This window comes from Eptatretus burgeri, chromosome 18 (assembly GCF_056783735.1).
Source record: "Eptatretus burgeri isolate ZD-2024b chromosome 18, Ebu_testis_v1, whole genome shotgun sequence".
Classification (NCBI taxonomy): domain Eukaryota; kingdom Metazoa; phylum Chordata; class Myxini; order Myxiniformes; family Myxinidae; genus Eptatretus; species Eptatretus burgeri.
The window spans coordinates 47,194,890-47,221,277 of NC_140978.1; the positions used below are offsets into that span (position 1 = coordinate 47,194,890).

At 38.8% G+C, this 26,388-nt stretch overlaps 1 protein-coding gene across 7 annotated transcripts in view; it reads right to left on the bottom strand.

Annotated features, from left to right (window-relative positions):
- Positions 1-26,388, bottom strand: part of GATB (glutamyl-tRNA amidotransferase subunit B) — a 234,815-nt gene that overhangs the window by 161,357 nt on the left and 47,070 nt on the right. For 6 of the 7 annotated variants that reach the window (XR_015053363.1, XM_085864528.1, XM_085864532.1 and 3 more), the window contains exon 5: positions 1,811-1,933. The exons of the other annotated variant lie outside the window; for it this stretch is intronic. Coding sequence is in view for 5 of the 6 variants with exons in the window: in XM_085864528.1 (XP_085720654.1) it covers positions 1,811-1,933 (123 nt within the window). In the remaining variant the exon portion in view is untranslated. The remainder of the gene's footprint in view (positions 1-1,810; positions 1,934-26,388) is intronic. 7 annotated transcript variants of the gene reach the window in all.

The following is a 26,388-nucleotide window of genomic DNA, read 5'->3' on the forward strand; positions in this document are numbered from 1 at the left end:
AATCCATCATCGCTTCAGACATTAAATCCTTCCGCTTCTCCAATGGCTTGATTTCTGATCATCAATTTGGTTTCAGACAAGGTCACTCTAACCTGGATATGTTGTTTCTGCTCTCCCAACAATGGATGGAGGTACCAAATGCCAGACATGAAATCAGAGCCATATCCCTAGACATATCGCATGCATTTGAGATGGTCTGGCACCCTGCCCTGCTCACCAAACTCTCTTCCCATGGTATCCAAGGCCATCTCCACTCATGGCTTGCAGACTTCACCGTCTGCTATACCATCTCTCATCCCTCGGACTGGCAAGCAGCAGCTTCTTCGCTCTCTACAGATGTGGGTAAAATCACAAACTGGTCCAACACGTGGAACATATCTTTCAATCGTGAAAACTCTCACACTCTCACGATGTCTCTCCCAAAGGACGGTTATGAAAACCCCCAATCTACTTTCTCAACAAACCTCTGGAAGAAGTTCTTTCATTCAAGCTTCTGGGTCTCACGATCTGCCATGATCTTTCCTGGGAAAGCCACATTTCCAACATGGCCTCCAAAGCCAGTTCCCGACTGGGAATCCTCCATCATGCAAAGTGCTTCTCTGGCCCACCTGAGCTCCTGACCACATACAAAGCTTTTGCCTGCAGCCTGATGGAGTACTGCTCTCCCCTCTGGGCTGGTGCTCCTGCCTCTCACCTTTCTCGGCTTCACACTGTGGAAACCAAGGCATTTAGGATCATTGCTATCTCCCACGGTGAAGCTGAGTCTTTTGGCCTCCCACTCTCTCATCGCAGGCAGGTCAGTGGTCTTTCTGTCTTCTACAGTCTCCTGTCCGGTCTCGCCCCCCCCGGCTCTGTCTGAGATATGTGCTCCCCCATATTTCCGCAGGGTGCTCAAGGTCCGCCAGCAACCCCCTTCTGGTAAAACTGCGAAAATCACGAATCACTGCTCACCTTCACTCTTTCTTCCCTCTTTTTTTTCCTGCCTTTGGAATAAACTTCCACACTCTTCAATATCATTCTTCCCTCCAGGCCTTCAAAACAGCTGTTCACCACCACCTCTAATCTTCCCCCATCCAAAACCTCGATATTTTCTTCCCCCGTTAATCCACCCTCATCCCACCTTCTTTAAATTACCTGCTTTTCTTGAAAGTCCCTGTAATGTCCATCTTGTATACCCCATGTTCTCCACCCCATCACTCTCCCTTCCACAGATCTAATGTCTCTGTTCCCCACTGTTGTCATTCCCTCTCCCACCTCTCTCGTCTCATGCTCCCCTTGCTGTGCGTTGTGTGTTACCTCTCATACGGGCCTCGACAATGTATTAAAAAAAAAGAAAAGAAAGAAAGTCCTCCTTCAGTTCTGGATCAATTACATCCGGACTTGCTACATTGGATCAGCATGACCCCAATTAACGTATAGGCGTGTTTTCATCTTTGCCGGTGGTCTTGGGAGGGGGAGGGGGCCGGACGCAAATTCTGTATATAAATGTGTGTTGTGTAGTGGCGGAATCTGGTCCACCCAGCACTGCAAGAATACTTGCAGTCAGCAGTCGACGTTTTTTTTTTTAATCACATAAAAAATCACGACGTTAAAAATCATAATTTTATTAAAATTGTGAAGTGTATATACTTGCACACTGTACAGGGTATCATGTTCTATGCACTCTCCAGTGCATCATGTGTTTGAGACCAAAGAGTTTGAGAATCATTTCTGAATCAGAATTTTGTACCGATTCAGAAAGCCCATTTCTAAATTTCTGCAGCTCTTAATGATGACAATAAAAACGTTTTTGTCATTCACCTATACTTACCAGCCATGATGCCTTGACAGGTTCCAAGAGTCCGCAAGATAAGTTGAAGCTCCTGGACAGCAGCTGCTGCCTCAGCTCCACTCGTCAGGTCTGGCTCTGTGACCACCTCCATAAGTCCAACACCTAAATTCATGCAAAGTAAACACTCAAGAGCTACTTTCGTTGTTTACATTCTTTTCAAGATTAACAATGTGTTGCTACTGTTTGAAAGGTCAGCAATTGCTACACAACAGCATGGAGAGAAGCAATCGCTATTCCATAGCAATGTCGGTTAAATGCTATTTATACAATGCAGAGCCAAATGCTATTTGGTAATGGGATTCAATAATCGAGACAGACCTCAAGGGCTACCTCTTCTCCAGTTCCTTAATCAATTTGGGTTCTGTCCTGGCCACTTGAATATAGAAATGCTCCTTGTGCTGACTCAGAAAATAATGGACATTCTCAACCTCAAGCAAGAGGTCAGAGCAGCCTCACTTGATGTCTCCTGATCATTTAACACTATCTGGCATCCGGTTATGATCATGCGACTTTCTCCCAAGGGAAGCTGGGGCCCTGCCCTTGACGGCTGGTGGATTTTCTTAACGTTAGTAAGCAATGCAGAGCTCCGAATGGCGTTCCTTTCCCTGCCCTTTTCTTTGACAATGGTGTCATCAAGGCAGTGTTTTGAGGCCGATCTTGTTCCTAGTTTTCATTACTGACCTCTCAGGTTCCTTAATTTCACTCTTTGCTGGAAAGTTTCTCACACCAGTGACACGCAGGCCACAGCTGCATCGTTGTCTGCAGATAAATTGAGGGGTCATGGTCAACCACCTGGAATATGTCATTCAATGGTAACAATGGTTCAACTCCCACACACGTCTCTGTTTCTGCATAAAGTTCAGTAACTACAATTACCTGCACGAGGCTCACCCTCCAGTTTACTTCCGCAAGCGATCTCTGGTGGAAATGGTCTTTGGAGCTCTTTGAACAAGCAATCTGCCATTACGTTTACTGAGACGATCACAGATATCTAAGCTGTTCTCCAGGGCAGGGATACAACATGGAATCCTCTGCAGAACGAAGTCATTCCTCGGTCACTCTCAGCTCGAACAGTGTACAAAGCATTCACACACTATGCCACAGCATATGTAATTCCCTGTGGGTTCATGCTACAGATCTCCTTCTGTGCCTCGAGAAGTGATGTAATCCAAGGTCCTGAGGTAATTCTAGTTACTGAAGAGGAGGCTGAAGTACAAGGCTTGCTCCTTTCCCACTGTGCCTCCTTTAGTCTGTCCAATTATTTTCTTCTCCCTTCTTCTTCTCCTCCTCTTCCTTTTATAAGGGGTGAGGTCTGATGACACCAAGCTTCTGCCCTGACTTGACAATGATACTCCTCCACCTCTGTCCATCTGCAGCCAATTCTCTCCACTCTCAAAACACTGCTACCTGACTGATACCTCACACAATCCTCCCATCTCAACTATAGTCTACCTCTTTTCCTCCTATCTTGCTTCCTCAACCTATCCACTCTCTTTGCCATTCTCTCTTCCCCCATCCACACAAAGTGTCCAGCCTATCTAACCCTAACAAATCTCAGCCAGCTTTTCACCAATCTTCCCGTCAAGCTTATCTGCACACCAATCTCCACCATCAGTTCATCCATTGTCCTTCTATCCACCCTCTTCATTCTAGCAATCCTCCTGACCAGTTCTTCTCACAAACCTGCAGACTCTGTTGTTGTCTCTGTCAGTGCCACTGTCTCCAGGCCGTAAAGGTAGGCTGGTGTTCCACACAACACCAGAACCTTCCCTTTCAATTTCCTTGATATCTGTCTGCCATTACTCCCTCCACCCTCCTCCATGCATTCACACCCACATGAATCCTCCTCCATACCTCTGTTTCAGATTAGCCAACCCCGGTCACTGTTCTTCCCAGATACTCAAAACTATTTCCCTGTCTGATCTGCTTCCCCTCTAACCTGATATTAATTTCTTTGCGCTGCTGCCCGACCCATATCACCTCAATCTTCTCCATACTCATCCTCAGCCCATGTTTCTCAAATACCTCATTCCACTCCCCCAGTTCTTCATGCATCTCAAATCCACTCTCCACCACAACAGCCGGATCATACGCATGCAACATCCTCCCTATACTACCCTCTCAAGCTCACCTTCATGCTGACCAGCTCTATCACCATGATACACATGAGTGGGCTAAGAGCGCTTCCCTGCAATAAAAAAAAAATGTTCATGCTGAACTCCTCAGACATCCCATGACCAACCAAAACTCTTCCCTTCACTCTCTTGTACATCCCTTCTGCCAACCTAACTTCTGCTTCCGACACTGTCACAATCACCATATCTCTCGGGACAATGCCGGAGGCCTTCTCCAGGTCCACAAATCCCAATGCCATCTCACCATGCACCTCCAACCTCTTCTCCACCAGCTGTCTCAGCATGAACATTCCACCTGTCATCTCACTACCTTTTCTAAACTATTGCTGCTCATCTCTAATCTCCATACCCTTTCATTTTCTCCTGTCCAGAATCCTCTCCAGCACTTTCATGACATGATTAAAGAGCATAATACCCCTGCACCTCCTTGGATATTGAACGTCTCCCTTACCCTTCCATATTTGCACGATTAAACCTGTCCTTCAATCATCTGGAATTGAACCCTCTCTCAAACATACGTTCAAACAGCCTCTTAATCCAACTGACTCAAACTTCTCCTTATGCAAGTATCATGTCAGTACACACATAAATGCCTGGTGTTCTACTCCTCTTCATCCTCTTCAATATCATCCGCACCTCCTTCTCTGTGATCTTCACGACCTCCACTTTCCCCTCTGCATAAAACAGAAGCTCCATTGTCTCCTTCCCGATGTAACATGCACCTCTTCCTCCGTGATCTTCATGACCTCCATTTTCCACACTACAGAACACAGTAGCTCCAACTCGCCATTGCCTCCTTCCCGGTTAAACACCTCTTTCAAACATCCTTCCCACACCTTCAGTACTGCCCCCCACCCCCTCTCTATCACCAGACTCCCACCACCATCCCTAATCACTACACTGCCTCCCTTCATGTCCTTTCCATCCTCATTGCTGTCACGACTCAATTTATATATCATCTTCTTCTCACAATCATCTTCCCACTTATTGTATACCTCCTCCTGCATATCATTCCTCACCTTATCCACAGCTCTCCTTGCCACTTTCTTCTTCTACCCATACAGGTGCAGCAGCCCCGCATCCGGCTGCCTCACCCGATCCGTGATCTTCTTTATCCTTTTCCAAACCTCCATCTTTTCACTAACTGCCTTCGCTACCTCCTCCATCCACCACACCTGGGTTCTATCTCTTGACGGTACACCCTTTCCTCACGTCCTTCCACACAAAGCTTCTGCAATTCCCCTAAACGCCTCTCCGTACTTCTTCCACTCCTCCAAACCTTCCGCTTCTTCGCTAAGTTGCTCACACCGAGCCCTCAACCTCTCTTTGTACTCTATGAGGACGTTTCACCTACACTTCTGACAACTAATAATCTTCAGTCCCCTGCTCTTCATTTCCCTCCTTTTCTCCATCCATACCACAAACACCACAAGCTTGTGGTGGGTGGTAACATGCTCTCTGACCACTGCCTTAAAATCCTCAACCCTCCAAAACTGTCGCTTCCTGAAGGCGCTGTCACACCTTGACGTTTTCGTCAGCAATGGCAACGTATAAAAATGTATGTAAAACGGTTGCGTTCCCTGAAGTTTTAAGGATTTCTTTAAAGTTTTGGTCGTATTCATAACGTGTTGGTCGAATGCATAACATATTAGTAACGGGCACAGAACGTTTCGTTGTCTTATCGATAACTTATACCAACGAATGCTTAGCCTGTTGTCGGCGTTCACAACCTATGCCCAACGATAGTTTAACTTAGGCATAGCGTGCTGCCCGTATCAGCGACGAACTCGTGGCATTCTCTGTTAAAAACCTGCCGCACGCCGATTTAAATGATAACCGCCTGAAAATTGGAAGTGTCAACATCGCAGTCACAACTTGACGATTTAGCCAGCGTATGCCGACCTATGAAAAATGTGTCTAAAACGCTGGCACACGTCGAATACGGTATGGGTAAGTTGTGTATACGTTAGGAGCACACTGAAAAACAATGAAGTACGTTGTCATATTCTGTGGTACGTCTAGTACGTCGTGAAATTTCAAGCAGGCTGAAAATTTTATGACGTACTCGACGTATGGCTCACAAGTTCCGCATACGCTGGCATAAGTTCTCGGCACGCTCTGCGATCGTTGACACACGTCGGACACACGTTACTTGTAAGTTACTCATTAGTCGAAACATGTTGAGGTAATGTTTAGCATACCCGAAACTTAATTTTTAACCTATGAGTAACGTGCTTTGAACCTATGTGTAACGTATCTCAAACGCACATTGTCGTATGTAGATGAATTAGATTGTCGTCTTCCGGACGACACATAACTTACTGAACGTGTTTCTAACTTACATCTACCGTATAATGGCGATTTGGCAGCATTTAGGGGAATTGGTATATACAAATGGCCTTCACAAAAGGAACCCGTCAGTGTTCCAGACTCCATGTTGAGTAGATGTCAATGTCAGTAGTATCAGTAGTAGTAGTAGTATTAGGTGAGCGTGTCAGTAGTAGTAGTATTGGTAGTACTAGGTCCATGTCAGTAGTAGTAGGTGAGCGTGATGGGGAGGGTGTGGGTGATGATGTTTCCTCGTTGCGTCCACGAATAGGAGACTACTTTGCACCATTGTTCGATGTCCTTTTCAGCTAATTATTTTTTCTCATTCCCACGATGAACTATTTTTTTGTTTCAGTTTTTAAAGTATTCAAAACAACTTGGACAAATGCAAAATGTACTAGTAATGAACACAGAACGCTTCGATAACTTATAGATAAGTTATACCAATGATTGATTAGCGTGTTTTAGGCGTCCACAACCTATGCCCAACGATAGTCTAACGTATGCATAGCGTGGCAGCGTATCGTCGACGATTACGTGAGGTTTTCTATTCATAGACTGTAACTTCACTTTTAATAAATGCCTGTCACTCGCCTATTGTTTTTCGACGCCTATTGTTTTTCGACGCTGGTGCTCAGCAATTGAAATAGTTTCCATTGAACGAGTAAAATCGCTTCCACTCGACTATTGAAATGATTTACACTGAACGATTTAAATAAATGCCTGTCACTCGCCTATTGTTTTTGGACGCTGGTGCTCGGCATTTGAAATAGTTTTCATTGAACGAGTTAAATTGCTTCCACAGCACTGCAGTCACGGCACCAACAGCAGCAGGCTCAGTGCCAGCCTCATGCCAGGCTCAAGCGGATCCCTGTAGAAGGTGTACTGCTTGGTTATCCTTGGACCCACTCTGGCTAGCAGCTCATCGAACGTCACTGAGGGCATTCGCAGAAAGTTGATGAAGGATGCATGGTCCTCGTTCCGGAGTTCCACCATGAGCTGGTCATATATGCCGTAATGGCGTTGCCTCCCGATCCATGGTCTGACCCAGTTCCTTCTCCTCCGTTCACGTCTTCTTCTCCCGGCTCTATTGGCACGCAACTGGTGCAGTGTCAACTCGATGAGGTCATGTTGATGTTCGAGGACAGGTAGGTATTGTCGTCTCAGCCTTGCCGTATCTTCCATCCCTCGGAATGACATGGACATGTACTCACCACGAAGTCTAAAAATAGACGGGTTCCTCCTGCATAGCTCCTTTTTATATACCAATTCCTCCAATCGCTGCCAATACGCCATTATACGGTATCTGTACGTTCGAAACGCGTTCAGTAAGTTCTGTGGTCGTCCTGAAGACGTCAAATACGTCTACATACGTATTTGTGCGTAGGACATGCTTTACAAATAATTCCCAAGCACGTTACTCATATGTTATAAATAAGTCACGAGTACCCTAAACATTACTTTGACGCGTTTCGACGTATGAGGAACTTTCAAGTAACGTGTTGCGAAGTGTGAACAACGTTCATGTCGTGTGCTTAGAAAACGTTACTCATTGGTTAGAAATAAGTTTCGGGTACGCTAAACATTACCTCGACGTGTTTCGACTTATGAGTAACTTACAAGTAACGTGTGTCGACGTGTGTCAACGATCGCATAACGTGCCTACAACTTATGGCCAGCGTAGCGGAACGTGCGAGTCATACGCCGGCATACATCGTAAAATTTCAAGCATGCAAAAATTTGAGGACAACCCAAAAGTACAACGTTTAAAGTCAGCGTACTACGATGTATGGCAGTGTTTTTTAGCGTGCTCTTAACGTATACAAAACGTACCCATAACGTATTCGACGTGTACCAGCGTTTTAGACAAATTCTTCATAAATCGGCATACGCTGGCTAAATCGTCAAGGTGTGACAGCTGCTTTACCAGAACCACCAAATGTTATTGTGTTCTATGTTGTCGACTCCTATTTGGTAATCTTGTGGCTTTCCCACTTTTGAAGGAATTTTCCCGATTTTCTCCCCATTCGATCAAAATGTCATGCCATTGCTATCTCTCATTCGGATTCCTGATCTTTTCTATTCTCACTGATTCTCTTCTCCGATGCACCCAAACTCTTTCACATGTGCCCGGGTTACAGTCGGTCTTTTTGTCTGCACAAGTTCTTTGTCTACTTTTCTTTTCAAAAATGTTATTCTTTTCAGTCATATTTTAATTGCAAAAATAAACCAGAGAGTTCAGAGAAACACTTCACCCCATGAAGGACACCACAACCCCACCCCATGAAGGACACCATAACCCCACCCCATGAAGGACACCATAACCCCACCCCCCACCCCCTTCCACATATCCCCACCACACCATTTTTCAGCCAAAACGTGGAGCTTGGCAACCCCAAAAAATATTGAAATCTCATGTATTATAAAGAATGAAAAGAGGTTGATATTGAATGAGAATATGTCCAACAACTAGGAAGCGTGGGAATTTCAGCATGTGTATATTTTCTGCCACTTTATAACTGCTGGCAATGATGGCTGGGTACCAACAAGTCGCATTTTGATCCAAATCCTGATGGCATCTGATCAAATTTGTTTCTGGTGTATGTTCCCCCTCTATTCCCTCCCTTACATCAAATGACCACACTGCTGATACCGCACGTGAAAAGGCTGAATGCCTAAACTCGGTGTATGCATCCGAAACCCATCGCTTTCTGTACCCACCTTACCCAGTCGCACCCAACTGTCCTTGGACTATGTGTCCTTTTCTTCTGACAAGGTGGAGAGCGAGCATGCTGTCAAACCTCGACTCAGATTCTAGAACCGGTCCAGATGGTATCAGCCCAAGTGTCCTAAAAACCTGCTCCTCTTCTCTTGCTCACACTCTTTCTCTGTTCTATTCACCCTCTCATTTGCTCAAGGTCATCTGCCATCTGCGTGTATATCAGCAAACATTACTACCCTGCACAAAAAGGTGCAAAAACAGATCCCTGCAACTACAGACCAATCGGCCTTCTCCCAATCATCAGCAAGGTTATGGAATCCATCATCGCTTCAGACATTGACTCCTTCCTCTTCACAAATGGCCTGATTTCCGATCATCAATTTGGTTTCAGACCAGGTCACTCTACCCTGGGTATGCTGCTTCTGCTCTCCCAACAATGGATGGAGGTCCTCAATGCCGGACGTGAAATCAAAGCCATATTCTGAGATATATCGCGTGCTTTTGACATGGACTGGCACCATGCCCTGCTCACCAAACTCTCCTCTTAGTGTATCCAAGGCCATCGCCACTCATGGCTCGCAGACTTCCTCTCCTGTTGCAGCCACCATGTGGCCCTAAATGGAGTTCTTTCATTCCCTCTTCCTGTCCAGGATGGAATTCCTCAAGGCAGCGTTCTGGGCCCTGTGCTTTTTCTGGTTTTCATCAATGATCTCTCCGACTCTCTGGAAAATCCTCTTTATCTTTTTGCTGATGACTCCACCGTCTGCTATACCATCTATCATCCCTCGGACTGGCAAGCAGCAGCTTCTTCGCTCTCTGCAGATGTGGGTAAAATCACAAACTGGGCCAACACGTGGAACATGTCTTTCCTGACAATCCTGACAAATCTCACACTCTCACTATGTCTCCCCGAAAGGACCAGTTGGTACCCGCCTCCACCCCATCTACTTTCTCAACAATCCTCTGGAAGAAGTCCTTTTTTTCAAGCTTCTGGGTCTCACTATCTGCCATGATCTTCACTGGGGAAGCCACATTTCCAACCTCGCCTCCAAAGACAGTTGCCGACTGGGAATCCTCCGTCGTGCAAAGTCCTTCTTCAGCCCACCTGAGCTCCTGACCACATACAAAGCTTTTCCCTGCAGCCTGATGGAGTACTGCTCTCCCCTCTGGGCTGGTGCTCCTACCTCTCACCTTTCTCGGCTTCATGCAGTGGAAACCAAGGCATTTAGAATCATTGGTATCTCCCACGGTGAGGCTGAGTCTTTGGGCCTTTCACTCTCTCACTGCAGGCAGATCGGTGGTCTTGCTGTCTTCTACCATCTCCTCTCCAGTCTCTTCCCCCCCCCCCCCCGCTATGTCTGCGATTTGTCCCCACCATATTTCCGCAGGGTGCTCAAGGTCCGCCAACAACCCCCTTTTGGTAAAACTACCAAAATCACGAATCACCGCTCACCTTCACTCTTTCAGTCCTCTTTTTCCCCACCTTTGGAATAAATTCCCTCAAACTGTTCAATCACATTCTTCACTCCAGGCCTTCAAAACAGCTGTTCATCACTACTTCTTATCGTCGCCCAACCAAAACCTCGATCTTTTCTACTCCCGTTAATCCACCCCAAACCCACCTCCTTCAAACTCCCTGCTTTCCTTCGTGAAAGCCCGTGTAATGTCCATCTTGTATACCCCGTGAGTAGATGATAAATGGGGTATCTGGGATGCCCATTCAAATAAATGGGTAAAAAGGGGAAAAAAAAAAACTTTCTGACTCAAGCCCCAAAAGCTCAAAATAGGAGACCGATTTTCTCCCCACATATCCTCTTCCCTCCCATACAAGCAAATGTAAAATTGAGACTCATTTCCTCACCCTCCCATACAAGCAAATGTAAAATTGAGACTGAAATATTGAGACTTACTGATTAAAGCACTTCTTCCCTTTAATATTTTCATTCCACTCAAAGAGCGAACCAACAAATATTTGTCCATGTTCTACTTTAAGTAATAACTTAATTTTCTTACAACATTCATTTCAATCGAGTATATTCATTTTATCTCTTCAAGCACGAAATAAAGGGAAGTTTAAACAGCTTTTAAACGTAAGTTTTCTCAAATTCATTCAAAGCAAGCTGTTTCATTTTCGTGTTAAAATGAGTCAGTCTGGAGTCAGCCAAGCTGCCTCGCCCGAACCAAGCCAAAAAATTCCGAAGTCATTTCCTATGTGGGACACACCCTGAAAAAACCATTGTTGTGAAATCTCCCATTACGTCATCAAGTTGCTAATTTTAACCAACTTGTGTGCCGAGTGTGTTTTATTTAGAGAATGGATTGTGCAAGTAATTTCTCCGACCTTGCGGATCAATCGTTTTCACAAGATGACAGGTGAGATCCTTGAACCCATTCATTATTTGTTGTTTTATGCAGAATTAAATCACTATACAACGAATAATTATTGTATGTCTTTTTCTAACAGGTTGTCCCCAATAAGAACATCATTTATAACTGATCCAGAACATGAGTTATTTGAATTACACGATGAGTGGCTACAAATGAATGACTTCCTTGAAGACATTCAATCGTTCAGAAGAGAATTTAATGATATTTTTGTTGGCTGACAAGAAGTTCTCTCACGTCCTCTGACCTTGAATGAGTCGAGTCAAAAATGAGAAATTATCCCTCTGTCTCTGTGTGTATATGTGTGTATTTGTGTATTTGTGTTTGTGCATGTGTGTGTATCTGTGTGTGCATGTGTGTGTGCGTGTGCGTGTGCGTGTGCCTGTCTTCGACTCATTATTATTATTATTATTTTTTCAGTTTAAACACCTCTCTGGATGAACCAAACACACAACTTAATCTTCTGGAGGTAAATGTTATATTTATTATTTTATTAATATCATAATATAATCATCTTTACATAGCCTAATTGTTCTTCACTCTGTTTTGAACAGATGATGTTGATCGAGTTTCAAAACCAAAACAAACCATCAGACTGCTGCGAAAGAAGATTGTGTTCAATGTTATTACTTTTGTTTAATTATAAATGCTTTCCGAATAATTATCTGATTTTGAATTACAAGAAAAGAATAAAGGAGATGCAAAGGGGAGGGGGGGTTGGGGAGGGTTAGGGTTGGGGGGTATGTGCGCTCCCCCAACGACCAACCACCCCCCTCATCCCTCTCCCCTCCCCGTGTGTGTGTGGGGAAGGGTGGGGGGTGGGATGAGTGGGGTGGTGGGTCAAAGGTGGGGGTGCACAGGGGGTGGGGCTTGTGTGGATGGGGCTTGTGTGGGTGGGTGGAGTTTGTGTGGGTGGGTGGGTGGAGCTTGTGTGGGTGGGTGGAGCTTGTGTGGGCGGGGCTTGTGTGGGCGGGGCTTGTGTGGGTGGAGCAATTTTTTAATTTAAATAAACATGTGTGTGGAACGAATAAACTAATCACTAATTATGTGGATATGATGGATGTGGATGTGGCTTATGTGGGTGGGGCTTGTGTGGATGTGGCTTATGTGAGTGGGGTTTGCATGGATGTGGCTTATGTGGGTGGAGCTTGTGTGGATGTAGCTTTTGTGAGTGGGGCTTGTGTGGGTGTGGCTTATGTGGGCGGAATCAAAAATGGGCAATTTATTTTTTCAATTTATTTTTGGCATCAAAACATTTCAATTTATTTTTGTCTTTTGTAATTCCTGTGAATAAAATGACCCTAAAATCTCTTCCCCCTTTAAATCACATAATTTGTAAGTCCAAGGAACTGTACCGACAACATCAATCATTTTAAAAAGTTCATTTGTCCATCGCTTGGTATAACCTTTTTCAAAATGACATTTCCACCTGCATATTCTTACTATATCACCAACTTTGAACTTCGGCTTTCTGACATCAATCTTTTTCATATTTTAATTTTGTAAATGTTTCTGATGGCTTCATTTTCGTTGAGGTATGAATCGTGTTGTTGTACTTATTTACAATGTCCTGAATTAAAGACAACCATTGTTGAGAACAGAGTTGAGTGAATTTTTTTTATATAGTCTCTCTTTTAAAGTGTGATTAAAACGCTCAATAACAACCGCTTCTCCTTCATTAAAGGTGCTGCATAATGTAATGTTGTTATTTTAAAGAAAATTCATAAATGTTTTATTGTAGAACTCTGCACCCTCAACAGTCCACAACTTTTTAGGTTTTCTCTTGCTTTTACTGAATATATCCCTTGGAAAGCTAACATAAGAGTATTACCTGTTTTGCTTTTCAAAGGAACAACTCACACATATCTACTCCTCAAATCAATAACGGTTAAAGCATACTTGTACCCCTTATCATTTTTGAGTTCAATTAGATCAGCGGACCAGATATAATCAACTTCCTTGGAATAAACCTTCCTTCTATGAAACTTTGTGATTATTGGTTTATGTAATTCATCAGCTAATTGCTCTTCAATCTTAATGACATCATTAGAGCCAATAAGTTTTTTGAATTTTCAAGCCCAAGTTTCAATTTAGCACTGATCATCTTCTTCACGATGAACCTATCAACTTTTTCTCTCAAGGTTGGATTTTGTATCAGAGACAAATTAGACAACATTTCTCTATCGGCTTCATGTTTTTCTTCCAACGTTGTGCTATTTCCATAATCAATATCGTGCCTCATGCACACTTCATCAACCCTATTGATAGGTTTGCTCCACGGTTTAGGATCGTCAGCCTCATATAATCTTTTATTCAAGTTTGTTCCTGGACCAAAGAAAGAATACCGTGGTAGATGTAATTCCCCTGGTATTCCAGTTGTTGTGAATTTACTTCCTGATAAAAACTTTTGAATATCTCCCCCTAGTTTGTGTTTGGTGATGAATTCACTCTTTTTTGAGCCACACACCGAACATGTACCTTTTTGTATTACCCTATTATTTTTCCTTTTAACATACGAGATATTTTTTACTCTTGGTTTTTTTACATTTTAGACAATAACTCATTGATTTATGTGTAAAATTTCGACAGAGTGCGAAAACCTTTTTAGTTTCCAACATGCACATTTGAATCTTGATTTTTAAAACATAAAGAATCCTGAGAAATGTCTTCACTCTCTCTTCCATTTATTGAAGAAGAAAAAAATGTAAAACTTTAACCAAAGTCAATTACACAAACATCATCAATAATATAATCTTTTCCTTCTTTCTCTTCTTCATCTCCACTTTCTCGTTTAAATCTTCTTCCTGAAACCGATCTTAATAGTCTTGACGCATATATTTCTCATCGACAAGCCAATTCTTTGTTTTCCTCATCGGTGCGTTGAGATTTATTTATTTTCTGGAATACCTTTGTTTTTTTATAATCTCACCAGTTTCAATATGTTTATATTTATTTATTCTCTCTCTTCTCCCTCTCCTCTCCCTCTCCTCCTCTCTCTTCTCCCTCTCCTCCTCTCTCTTCGCCCTCACCTCCTCCCTCTTCTCCTCTCTCTTCTTCCTCTCCCTCTCCTCCTCTCTTGTCTCAGTTTTTTCAACTCCTTCCTCATCCCTTACTATCCTTGAACCACTTTCACCCCATCGAATATCATACATATATTCATCCAGATTACTTGATATTCTTGCATCCAAAATAAAAATTTTGACAACAGGAAACCAATAAAATTTCTTCTGATTTTGTAAAAGAGCCTTGCATGTTCTTAACTTAAAAAAAATTCATTATTTAACATTTTAGTTTAATCCAAATTTGTTGGTTTATCAACATCAGAATAAAGCCAATCTTTTATTGAAAATACCTCATTCTTATGTTGTGGAACATATTTATTAAATTACCGAATACCCTTTTCTTGAAGGTTTTACAAACCCTAACAAATTACCGAATACACAGAAATGATAATTTTCTTGAAGCCTTCTTGCTGTCATTTATGTATCAGAAATATATGACATTAATATAATGACAGGAAATACCTCCCTATCTTCCCAGAGTTAAATTAGTTTGCATTTCCTTACTTATTATATATATATATATATATATATATATATATATATATATATATATATATATATATATATATATATATATATATATATATATATATATAATCCTGTTCTTTGTGTTTTCATGATATAAACTATGGCAAAACCATTATTGATTTTACCCTTATTAAATTCTTTTATTTGTTGTTTGCAAATCGTGCTTCCACAAAACTCATTCTCGGCACCAAGTGGATAATATTCTTCCTTACGAGACTGATTTAATTGTTCCAGGTCTTCTAGGTTAATTTTAAATGACCAATTATACCCAAAATCAATCATATCATACCCCCATTGTTCTATTCTCATACAAACGATACGCCCTTCTTTATAAAACTTAATTTTAATTGGAACTGTGAATTCTGTATGACCCAGAGATAAAATCATCACTTCTGTATCTTTGGAATACACAGCCGTTTTATTTCAGGATATTGTGATAAATCACTTAATCTCACCAAGTCATTCACGTCAGTCGGGCTTGGATAATTTATTAATTTATGAGCATTTTTCATATAAATATTTTTTGCTATACTATATTTCTGTCGTTCAGCCTGTGCCTTTGTGTAATAATTTGATAAATCAAAATCCAGTTCTTGGGATACACGAAAGATAGAATCATCTTTCCCAACATAAGTCATTTATATTTGATTAAAAATAATGTCATTAAAATTTTCTTTTTGTTGAGTTGAAATAACACATACAGACATAATTGACCACAACACTTGGAATTTAATTATTGGACTTAAAATGTTTGATAAACACCATTCTGTAAGAATTTTATTTCTTCAACATGTGGTGGAAGACCAAAACTATCAAAATAATATTTGTCTTGACTATTAAAAATACAAACCCAATGAGAACCGTTCCCATTATTATCTTCGAAGTTCATAATAATATTATTTGTATGTTTAAACACGTTTGTTAATTCATCTCATCTATCTATAATTCCAGCAATGTGTGTGTGTGTGTGTGTGTGTGTGTGTGTGTGTGTGTGTGTGTGTGTGTGTGTGTGTGTGTGTGTGTGTGTGTGTCTGCTGTTTCTTGACAACCACTGGTCCGATCTAATTGAAACTTGCCAGGTATATTGCTGGGAACCTGAGGATGTGCCTTTTCACGGTTTGATATTAATCGGACAAGTGCTTTCCAAGTTATGGCCATATTATTACCAACCAATGACATGACAAGTTGCTGCGGCCATTTATTTACCAACCAACGACATGACACGTTGCTGCGTAGGCATGGCTGCGTAGGCCGGTGCAGGGCCGGTCGACGATGATGTCACGGGCCGTGCTGGTTACATGGCAGCGAATGTCATGGAAAGCAAAGACAGGGAGGTAAACTTGATTTTAATTTGGATTTTAATTAACTCTGTGTGTGGAAGTGTGGTTGTCGCGAGATCACGAGAGCGAAGGAACGGCCTGTGTGGTTGTCGTTTCTGGCTCGCGGTTTGAAAGTTTTTTTTTTTGCACGTACGGCCACGCACGCACGGGCACGTGAGAGTGAAGGAACGGCCTGTGTGGTTGTTTCTGGCACGCGGTTTGAAAGTTTTTTTGTTGTTTGCACATACGGCCCACGCACCAACGGGCATGCACGAGTACAAATAACCACATTATGAATTTTTAATTTCTTGCAATATTTGATAAGTTCTAAATTTGATGTATTCTTTCCAAATTCTATAAACCACTCAGGAATGCTGATTATTCATGAGAAAGATATAATCCATAACCCCTTTTAGTTTATTTTACACGTGCTTGTGCAATAGAAACAAGCATATCTCCAACGAACAATCTCACTTTATCAGGCAGACTTTCAAGTTTTTCAGCAAAATCTACAATGACACAACTTCCACTAATTTGTTTCTCCAACTCTTTGTTATGTCTTTCCAATTCTTTTTGAGCCCGGAGTTGAGCCTTCCTTTCGTTGGCAGTTTTCACCACTGTTGAAATACCACCCGTCAATGCTCCAGCCACACTTAAACCAGCAAATAAAGGAATTAGGAATGGGAGAAATCCTCCACTCGTCTCTCTTATTGAATATTTCTTCAACATTGCTTTTGACATTTTAATTTTAAGTGAGCCAGTATCGTTCAAGATTTTCACCTGTTCTCTTCTGAGCAAAACATCAATTCTTACTACAACTCCTTTTTTCTGAATTGTATCAACGTTAATCATTCAAGGCTTTTAATTTTGAAAAAAAGATGATAGTTTATGAAGATTGATTTGATCAACATATACTCCAGTTGGCACCTTACTACTCATTTATTTATCAAAAAAATTATGTGAGACTAATCAAAACACCATTATCTGTATTAATCTGTAATTGTTTCTTCCAAAAGCAAACAATATGTATCAACTTCTTCACTCTCTCCTCTTTCAATGTATAGGGAAGTATCCACTCGATTACACTTTATAGTTTCCTTTTGAGCACTCAGGTCAATTGCATAGATTGTATACAGACTTTTAAATGCTGTCATATCCAAAATTGGTTCTTTATTTCCATTGCTTTCACACACCTTTTGGGAAGACTTGTATGCTTCAGAATAATCTTTTTTTTCCCAATTAATTTCCAATCTATCTCATGAATAAAATGTTCCATTTAGAGAAACGCGAAGTTGTTTCACCTTAGCATTATCACTCAACGCATTATTCTTATCAGTAGCAGTATCACCATCTGTTTTTTTTTTTAAAGAACCACAGATATCGTGGCTTTCCTTCCAAAACACCCAAATTCCATGTGGAAGTGGTTTGGTTCAGTTTAACGTGTTGGCATCTTCTTTTAAGGTATGATACATTGAGTGGTTTCTTTGAGTTAAGTCTTCCATTCAACATCTCTTCTGTTTCAAGATTAGTAGTATATTCACTGATATAACAACTAATTTCATCAATTAGAAATTTATTCTGATCAGCAAAAGCATTAGCCACACCAAAAAGCAATCTATTTTCATTATCATTCCTTTGCAGTTGAAATCTAATTTTAAGACCAGACAGAACTTTATCATGATCACAAAATCAAAATATACCTTGAAGAGGAACTGCCATAGTAAAACTATTACCTGCTTTTGTATCATCATTATACATTCCTTTCCTTTCCTTTGACTATTTCCAGGGTCTGTGTTTGTTCCCGTTGCCATATCAGGAATAAAACCTTCGACAACTCCCTTTCCCATTCTATCACTAAATGAATATAGTGTAAATTTCATCATTTCAGATGAAGCAGAGACATAATCAACCGCTTCAACTTCTTGTGTTCCAATATACAAACGAACACGATCAAACATTTTCCAGAATAAATCATTTACGAGTGTAGCGTTTGTGTTATTCACAGCCTTAGTGAATGAAAATTTACACAACAAGAAACTTTTGGAGAGATTCAAATAAGTTTGTTGATTATTTATTTCAAAGCTTTTTGTTCCATTTGCATTCCACTCTGTTCCAGTTATGGCATTTACCTTGAAGTAGTCTTCTTTTTTAGTGGAGTTTGAGATGACAATGATATCATCCAAATCATAGAAACTATCAATTGCTTCCATACTTGTATTTATTTAGAAAAGAAGATGTAAAAACTTTTGAAACCCTGACCCAAGTATTTGAATTATTTTCTGTCGCTCTTGGGGAGACAACTGAGTTTTGCCTTTTTAAAATTCTTTAATTGCTTGCAATTTATGAGATTCCTTTTGGGCATCTTTTATACTCTTTATAACACTCGCTACATTTCCCACAGCAGAAGCAGTTGAACCAATTGGGTCTTTGTTTAAGAATAGTTGAACCAATACCCATTAGAGTATCAATTATCCCATCTCCTTTTTTTCTAAATTGATGTCTGATACCCTTTTGTCTCTTAGGTTTATAGTATCCTCCACCAAGATACATACCTTCACCCTTGTAGTATGGGGAAAGGAACATCCCATCCCATGTAATTATTTCATATTTTCCCAACTCGTGTTTCCTCACAATAACGATCGTATTTATTTATTGAAAAACTTCACGTAGGGGAATTCTGATGGATATAATTTCTCCATGAAAAGAAATCATGTGATTATCTTGGTCGGTTATCCTAAAATTTACTCTGTATGTGGTTTTTCCAGAAACAGGGAGATAAACCAGATTTTTGGGTTACATATTGAATTAATAACCAGTTGGGGTTGAGTATGCACTGAATGAAAATATTGTATTTGTTCTTATTCCATCATTATAAGCGCCATCAATCAAATCACAGTGAATTAATACCAAATTTATGCCTGAGGATATTTGAACGACATTATCACTGTAAAACATCCCATTCGTCTCAATCTTTTTTGAGGAGAAACCCAATAACTCTCAAAATGAATTATCAATTGTGAAATCAACCTTGTCGTTATTTTAAAGTTTAATCGTTTATTTTGAAGTATGTTTTTTGAACATCTATAACAATATTTTTTGGTTCATCGCCCTGTTCTTTCATATAAATGACCGTTTTTTACAGCCATTTTTCCCTGCTGTGCAGGGGTTGGGCTTTTTCTTGAGGCAATGTTTTATGGCCGGATGCCCTTCCTGACACCAACCCTGGTCGCCTCTTACGACACACAGGGATATGGTACACCTATTCTTACCGGGGCATCCACCGGGACCAGTACACTGGTACTCATTTCGCCGACCTCGGAAGGATGACAGGCTGAGTCAACCCCCTGGTGTATTAATTCAGTGGCCCAACGGGGCTTGAACTCAGGACCCTGGGATCCCAAGCCACCACCCTAACCACTAAGCCAACACCAGGCTTGCCCTGTTCTTTCATAAGGCGAGCAATTTCGGAAGATATTAGAGAAATCTCATATGCTCCGGGTGAAACTGTTATCGTTTTGTATCCACTTCCCGGATTACAACTAAACTTGTCATTTTTCTCGGTGATATTAAACAAGGTATTATAAGCTTCCATGGACAATAAAGACGCCTCATATTCTTTTGTTGCGTCAAGTTTTCGTGGGTATGGGAATGAAGATGTGTGGTCGCTTGTTGTGAAATTAAAACTCAGGATTGGGCTTCTCATCTTATTTAATGAGATAAAATGTCTTTATATTGAGATTTATTAATTATTTTCATGTTCATCAACTGGTCTAAAATGGCTGATGCTTCATTAAAACAATTGTTATTTCCAGCCTTCTGACTACCTCACAGCAATAACAGTCTATTAACTGATTGTGATGGGTCATTTGGAAGAAAACTAACACCTGAACCAAGGCTACTTAAAGCCTGAATAATGTGTTTCTGCTTCTCATTCTTGCTACTTTTACCAGATAGACTAACCCTATAATTAAGAGAGTCCAGCAGATCAATATATACTCTCTCATTCTCATTTTTCATATCCAATGGTTTATCAAAATACTTTCAAATATCCCTCACAGTTGAACCTTGTTTTCCATCTTTTGTTAGAAGAAACATTAATCTCAGAGTTAGTTTAACAGGAGGTTGAGCAGAATTCAAGAACCTTAATTCATCATTAAATATCAATCCCTTTTCTTGAACAAGATGAAATATTGCTGGTTGTTCTGTTGGAATGAGTCCTGCTTTGGTTTTTGAATCCGCTGAATATTCATCGTTTTGAAGAGCCTTCACAATATAATCAGGGAGTTGAGTTGCCTCTTCCAGTTGTTGAAATAATCCTTCACCATCAAATTCTAATTCTCCAATATGCTCAAATTCTTCCTCCATTATTTGACTGAAATCTTTTACCATTTGAAGTTTTTTAGGAGTATATTCTATTGTGGGAACTGTGGAAGCATCTATAATTTTTTCTTGCGAAGTTTTTAAAAGTGGTTTAAAAATTTTCTCTTGTTTTCTTTCAAATGCTTCTTCACCCGTTAGTTTCTGCCTGCGTTTCTTCTTTATGTCTTCCTGTTGTTTTACAACTTTTGAAACCAACTCTTGATGCTCCTTAAATCTTCTTGCTCTTTCTTTCGCAGCCATTTATTTATTGGAAAATATCATTCACTGAATTATCAAGGTCAATAGGGAAATTTTCCTTTTCTTCATCATTAAAGTAGATGTGTTCAAATCAATCCTTTTCTTTAAATATTTCATCAAATTCTTTCTTAACATTAATACGAGTTGTAATTTCTTCTTCACTAATACTTGTATCGCTGCTTTTCATACGTTTGCATTGAGTTTCTTCATCAACATCAAAACTGAATGATAAAATCTGAACCCCATTACCACTCAGATGTTTAATAATTTGTCTCATTCCTTCTGGATTAGTTTCTAATATCCCAAGACCACCAGATTTTAGTTTCTTTAACAGCTCTTGCAATGTGAATATTTTGTTGTGCCAAGAGAAACCTCCTCAAATATTTGGCCTTCATTCCTCAATCGCATATGTTCCTCTTCTGAAATATAGTAATAATCTTCACCTTCAACTTCTCCACGTCAAATTGCTCCAGTTGTTGATGATACAATACGAACTACATGGTGCTTTTTAAGCAAATTTTCAATATTCTCATTTGTACTATAACAAGAACCTTGATTTATGAAAGTTTTTTTTCCAGAAGCAGATTTACCCACAAGATTTATAATAATTATAAGAGTTGTCATTTTTTATATATGTAATTGTTTAGAAAATAAAAAACATATCCCTTAATATCTCATCTTGTTTCACAACAATATATTTATATTTTTCAGTCGTGTGCTTCATATAATCCCCAAATTCCTTTTTACTACATAATGGAGAACAATTGTCTCTCCAAAAATTGTTTATGTCTATTGAGTTTAACTTGAATAAAATAAAAGGATTATCATTGTTTCTGATGGAGCGATGAGGGAGTTGAAAGTATGATTGGCGAAGATAAATACAATTACAAGAAGAATGTCTCCCTCTTGTGTACTCGCTATCCATTGCCGTTTGGTTTCTCTCATTAACACAATCATCAAAGATAACGAGGTTCTTTTTTGATTTATCCAAATCTTGGGGAGAAGGTATATCATCCGTATTACCTCTAAGAATACAAGTTATCGGCTTCGATTTCTTTTTATATCTCTGTGTGTCACAAAATAGTTGTATTATATCTTCAATGTTGTAATAATTTGGTTTGTTTTGAAGTTTAAATAAACCGATTATATCTTCTTTTTGAAGACCAGCATTAAAACCTTGTGAGAGTAATTGATACTCAGGTTGAAAACTCGACTTTGTGAAAATTATTAAATTATCATAATCGAAAAAGTTGGGAGTAAGGAGCATCTTTAAAAGTAAGCAAGTTTGTCCACATCCGCCTGAGCCAACAATGAGACATCTTAATGAATTTGGAAGATTTTTATGGTTGTTAAATTTTATCTTATTTTCCCAAATGGGTAAAATATCATTCAGTTATATATTTGGAAAACAGGTTATTTAATTTCTTTTATTGGTTTTTTGGAAACTCTATGTTTCAATCGAAGTTCAGGTTTAATTTCAAGATAATCCATTATTTTATTTCTACAATATCTTGTGTTGATATTTCCCTGAAAATGACAATCGTTAGTAATATAAATCATCAATCCATGAAACATGGTCATCATTTGTTCAGTCTCTTCTCTTGTCAGAAAAGGTGTATTATCAGGCTCAGACTTTACATTCATTTCTCGAATCAATCTTGTAAAGTAATTCATTTTTGGTGTAAATCTCAAAGAATTATAGTGCTTTTTACATTTTTTATTATCATTAATTGGAAGATAATCACAGAATATACATTGTTTATATACTTTTGACTGTGTTTAATCCCGGTCTTTCACACGCAAAACAATTATCAAATTTGTCATGTGGAGAATCAGGAGAGTCAACAGGCTCAAAATCTAGTAAACTATTCATATTTATAAAGTAAAACTTTACTTCAAATGAAATTCATCTTCGGTATCATCTTCGCTACTTTCATTGATGCTTTCACAATTATCTACAAAACTACTTTCATAACTGTTGTTTGAACACAAACTCTCAGTATCATAACTGTCTTGTGTTCCAACAAAGATACAATCATCACTCTTATAATCTTCAAAATCTTCAGTTGAATAATGACTCGTATTTAATTAGTAGAAAAAAACATTACCATCTATATCTATATACTTTTTTCATTAGCAGATTCAACTACTTCATTTTTTATTTTAAAGGTAATTTTAAAATGATCCTGAACCACTATTGAATGAAATGTCATTTCACCTGATATATTAACATCCTTTATTTCATTAGGATTTACATCTTTCGGGTTGTTGAAAAAAAATACAAATTTCTCCTTGCATATTACAGATGGTCTTATCTTTTCTTTCTAAAGCTTCATCCATAAGGTTTTTCTTTTTTGATACTTTTTCTTGTTTCATTGCTTTTAGTTTTTAATATATTGCCAGAAGGAGAGGAGAAACTTTTGTTAGAGCTACTTCAATTGATGTTCTTCCAGATATTCTAAAAGTCCTTCCACTGAAGGAAATTGAAGAACTCATATTATTCACCATAATTGTTTTTATCCAATAGTTCTTATATTTATCTTTATTCAATTTTACATCCTCGACATATTTCTCTGGATCTTTTACAAATGCAGAGATTGATTGAAACTTGTCTTTTGTGTCTTGATACATTGTATTTATTAAGTGAAAAAAGTTGGAGGATAAAATGGTTTTAAGCACAGATTCACCGATAAATTAAACGGAATTTTCATCAAGAAAATTTTATTTTAAGCAAAGTTTTGTTATATAAATATGGTGACTACAATGTACTGCGATGTTTGTAATCATGAATATAAATGTTATAAAAAAACACCTTCAAACCAACAAACACACATTCAATATTTTCAGACAAATATCTCCACTTGACCAAGAAACAAAACATTGTGATAGATGTGATAATGATATTCTTAATTTTTTTATAATAAACACCTTCAACCACGCAAACACAAGAACAATGAAGAAAGGGAAGGTGCCACTAAATTCTCCATTGAAAACACTGATGGGGCATTTAAAAGACATATAAAAATAAGATTGTTTCCCTTTCAAGACCCCAGACCTTCTTCAATCATTGAAGCTGATGATATGGTTAAACAAAGTAATGAAGCTATAATTAAAAACACATAAAGTGAAATGAAAACTTGTAAGTTTTATATGGGAGTAAAATTGCATATGGTAAGAGAAGGTGATTAAACTACTCCCTATATGAGGACAAACCCTAACTTTATCTCATCATTTCAAGATTTTGTAAGATGTGATGTTTACGATGAACTCCAGTGACAAGAACAAGATGTTGATAACACTGTAGTAGGTAGTGGATTTGCTATTACAAAAATAATCTTTTTGGAAATACACATCTTAAAATCAGATCCTCTTCAAGCTTCTTCTTATATTGATTTACCAAAAGAGATAAAACTTAAGAAAGTGGTTGTAAATATTCAAAACAAAGATAATAAATGTTTTCTATGGTCTGTTCTTGCTCACTTACATCCTCCACAATGGAAACCTGAAAGGGTTGAACATTATGAGAAATAGGAGAATACATTAAATGTTAAAGATTTAAAGTTTCCAATGTCATTGAGAGGTATTCCTAAATTTGAGAAAATGAATAATCTATCTGTTAATGTATATGGATTAACGGATACAAACAAAGTTCAGATATGAAAAATGTCAAACAACTATATAAATGATGAAACACACATTGACCTTCTCTACTTTACTGCAAAGGAAAAAAATCACATTATGCTTTCATCAAAAATTTATCAAGATTAACCAAATCACAACTATACAAGAGAAAAATGTAAAACGTATCCTTGTAAGAGATGTCTCAACTCCTTTCATACAAAAGAACGATTAAAGCAACATTCAAAATATTGTCGTAATCATAAATCAACCGTAATCAATTTACCAAAAGCAGGTTCAAACATATCATTCAAAGATTTTAACAAACCTATAAAACACCCGTTTGTGATATATGCTGATGTTGAAAGTATCCTTGAAAAGATAGATACTGTTTCTCCAAATCCAAATAAATCATACACAAATAAATAAAAACATATTCCTTGTGGTTTCTGTTATTACATCAAATCATCTGTTGGTGATGAATACAAGTTAGAACTTTATAGTGGAGAAGATGCCCCAGAGGAGTTTGAAAGACGATTGGAAAAAGACTGCATAAGACGAAGAGAGATAATGGTTAAAACCTATAAACCAATGTCATTAACAAAGGGAGAGAAAAAGGAATTTAGAGAGAACAGCATCTGTCATATTTGTGAGGAGAAAATTGAGGGAGTGGTCAAATTTCAGGATCATTGTCATCTTACTGGAAAAAAATTACTTAATTACAAGCCTCCAAAATTTATTCCTGTCTTTCTTCACAACAACGCTCACTATGACACACATCTATTTATAAATGAACTTTCAAAGTCATCTGGAGATATTTCTGCCATTCCAAACACAGATCAAAAATACAACTCCTTCACAAAAACAATTCATACATCCCCCATAACCCATATCAGATTTCTTGACACATACAAGTTCATGGCAAGTCCATTATCTAAGTTAGCATCAAATATTAAAAACTTACCGAATCTTAAATCACATTTCTCAAATCAAGAAGAGATTGATCTCTCATCACAAAAGGGAATATATCCATATGACAACATGGATTCATTTGAGAAGTTTAAAGAAACACAACTTCCTTCAAGGGAAAGTTTCTATAGCAAGTTGAATAAAACTCATATTTCCGATAGAGATTACACACAAGCTAAAAAGGTTTGGGAGAAGTTTAATATAAAGAATCTTGGAGAATATCATGATTTGTATTTTAAAACTGATGTATTGTTATTGGCTGATGTGTTTCAAACTTTTAGAACAGTCTGTCTTATAAAAATTCTTATGGATTAGACCCCGCTCACGATTACACAGCCCCGGGTTTGGCTTGGAGTGCTATGTTAAAAATGACAAAACAGAATTTGGAATTAATCAGTGATATAGATATGCTTTTTATGATAGAGAAGGCTAAAAGAGGAGGAATATCTCAAGTATGTTCCAAGAGATATACGAAAGCAAATAACAAATATCTTCCTGATTATCATAAGAATAAGGACAACTCTTACCTGATGTAATATGATGCTAACAATTTGTGTGGGTGGGCAATGTCTCAATCTTTAGCTTACGGAAAACTTAAATGGGTTAAAGAAAAACATTATGAAAAACTTTTACAAGACATTGTTGTCTCCTCTCAAAAAGAACTGGATGAAGCTGAAGTTGGATCTTATTTTGAGGTTGATTTAAAATATCCAGAAGAACTTCATCACAAACATAAAGACCTACCTTATGCCCCTGATAGAGAAAGTCCAAGAAAAGAATGGTGAAGTGATTACCAACGGTCATTTAATAAAAAAGGTAAATCTCCAGAAAAACTACTTACTACATTAAATGATAAAGAAAGTTATGTTTTGCA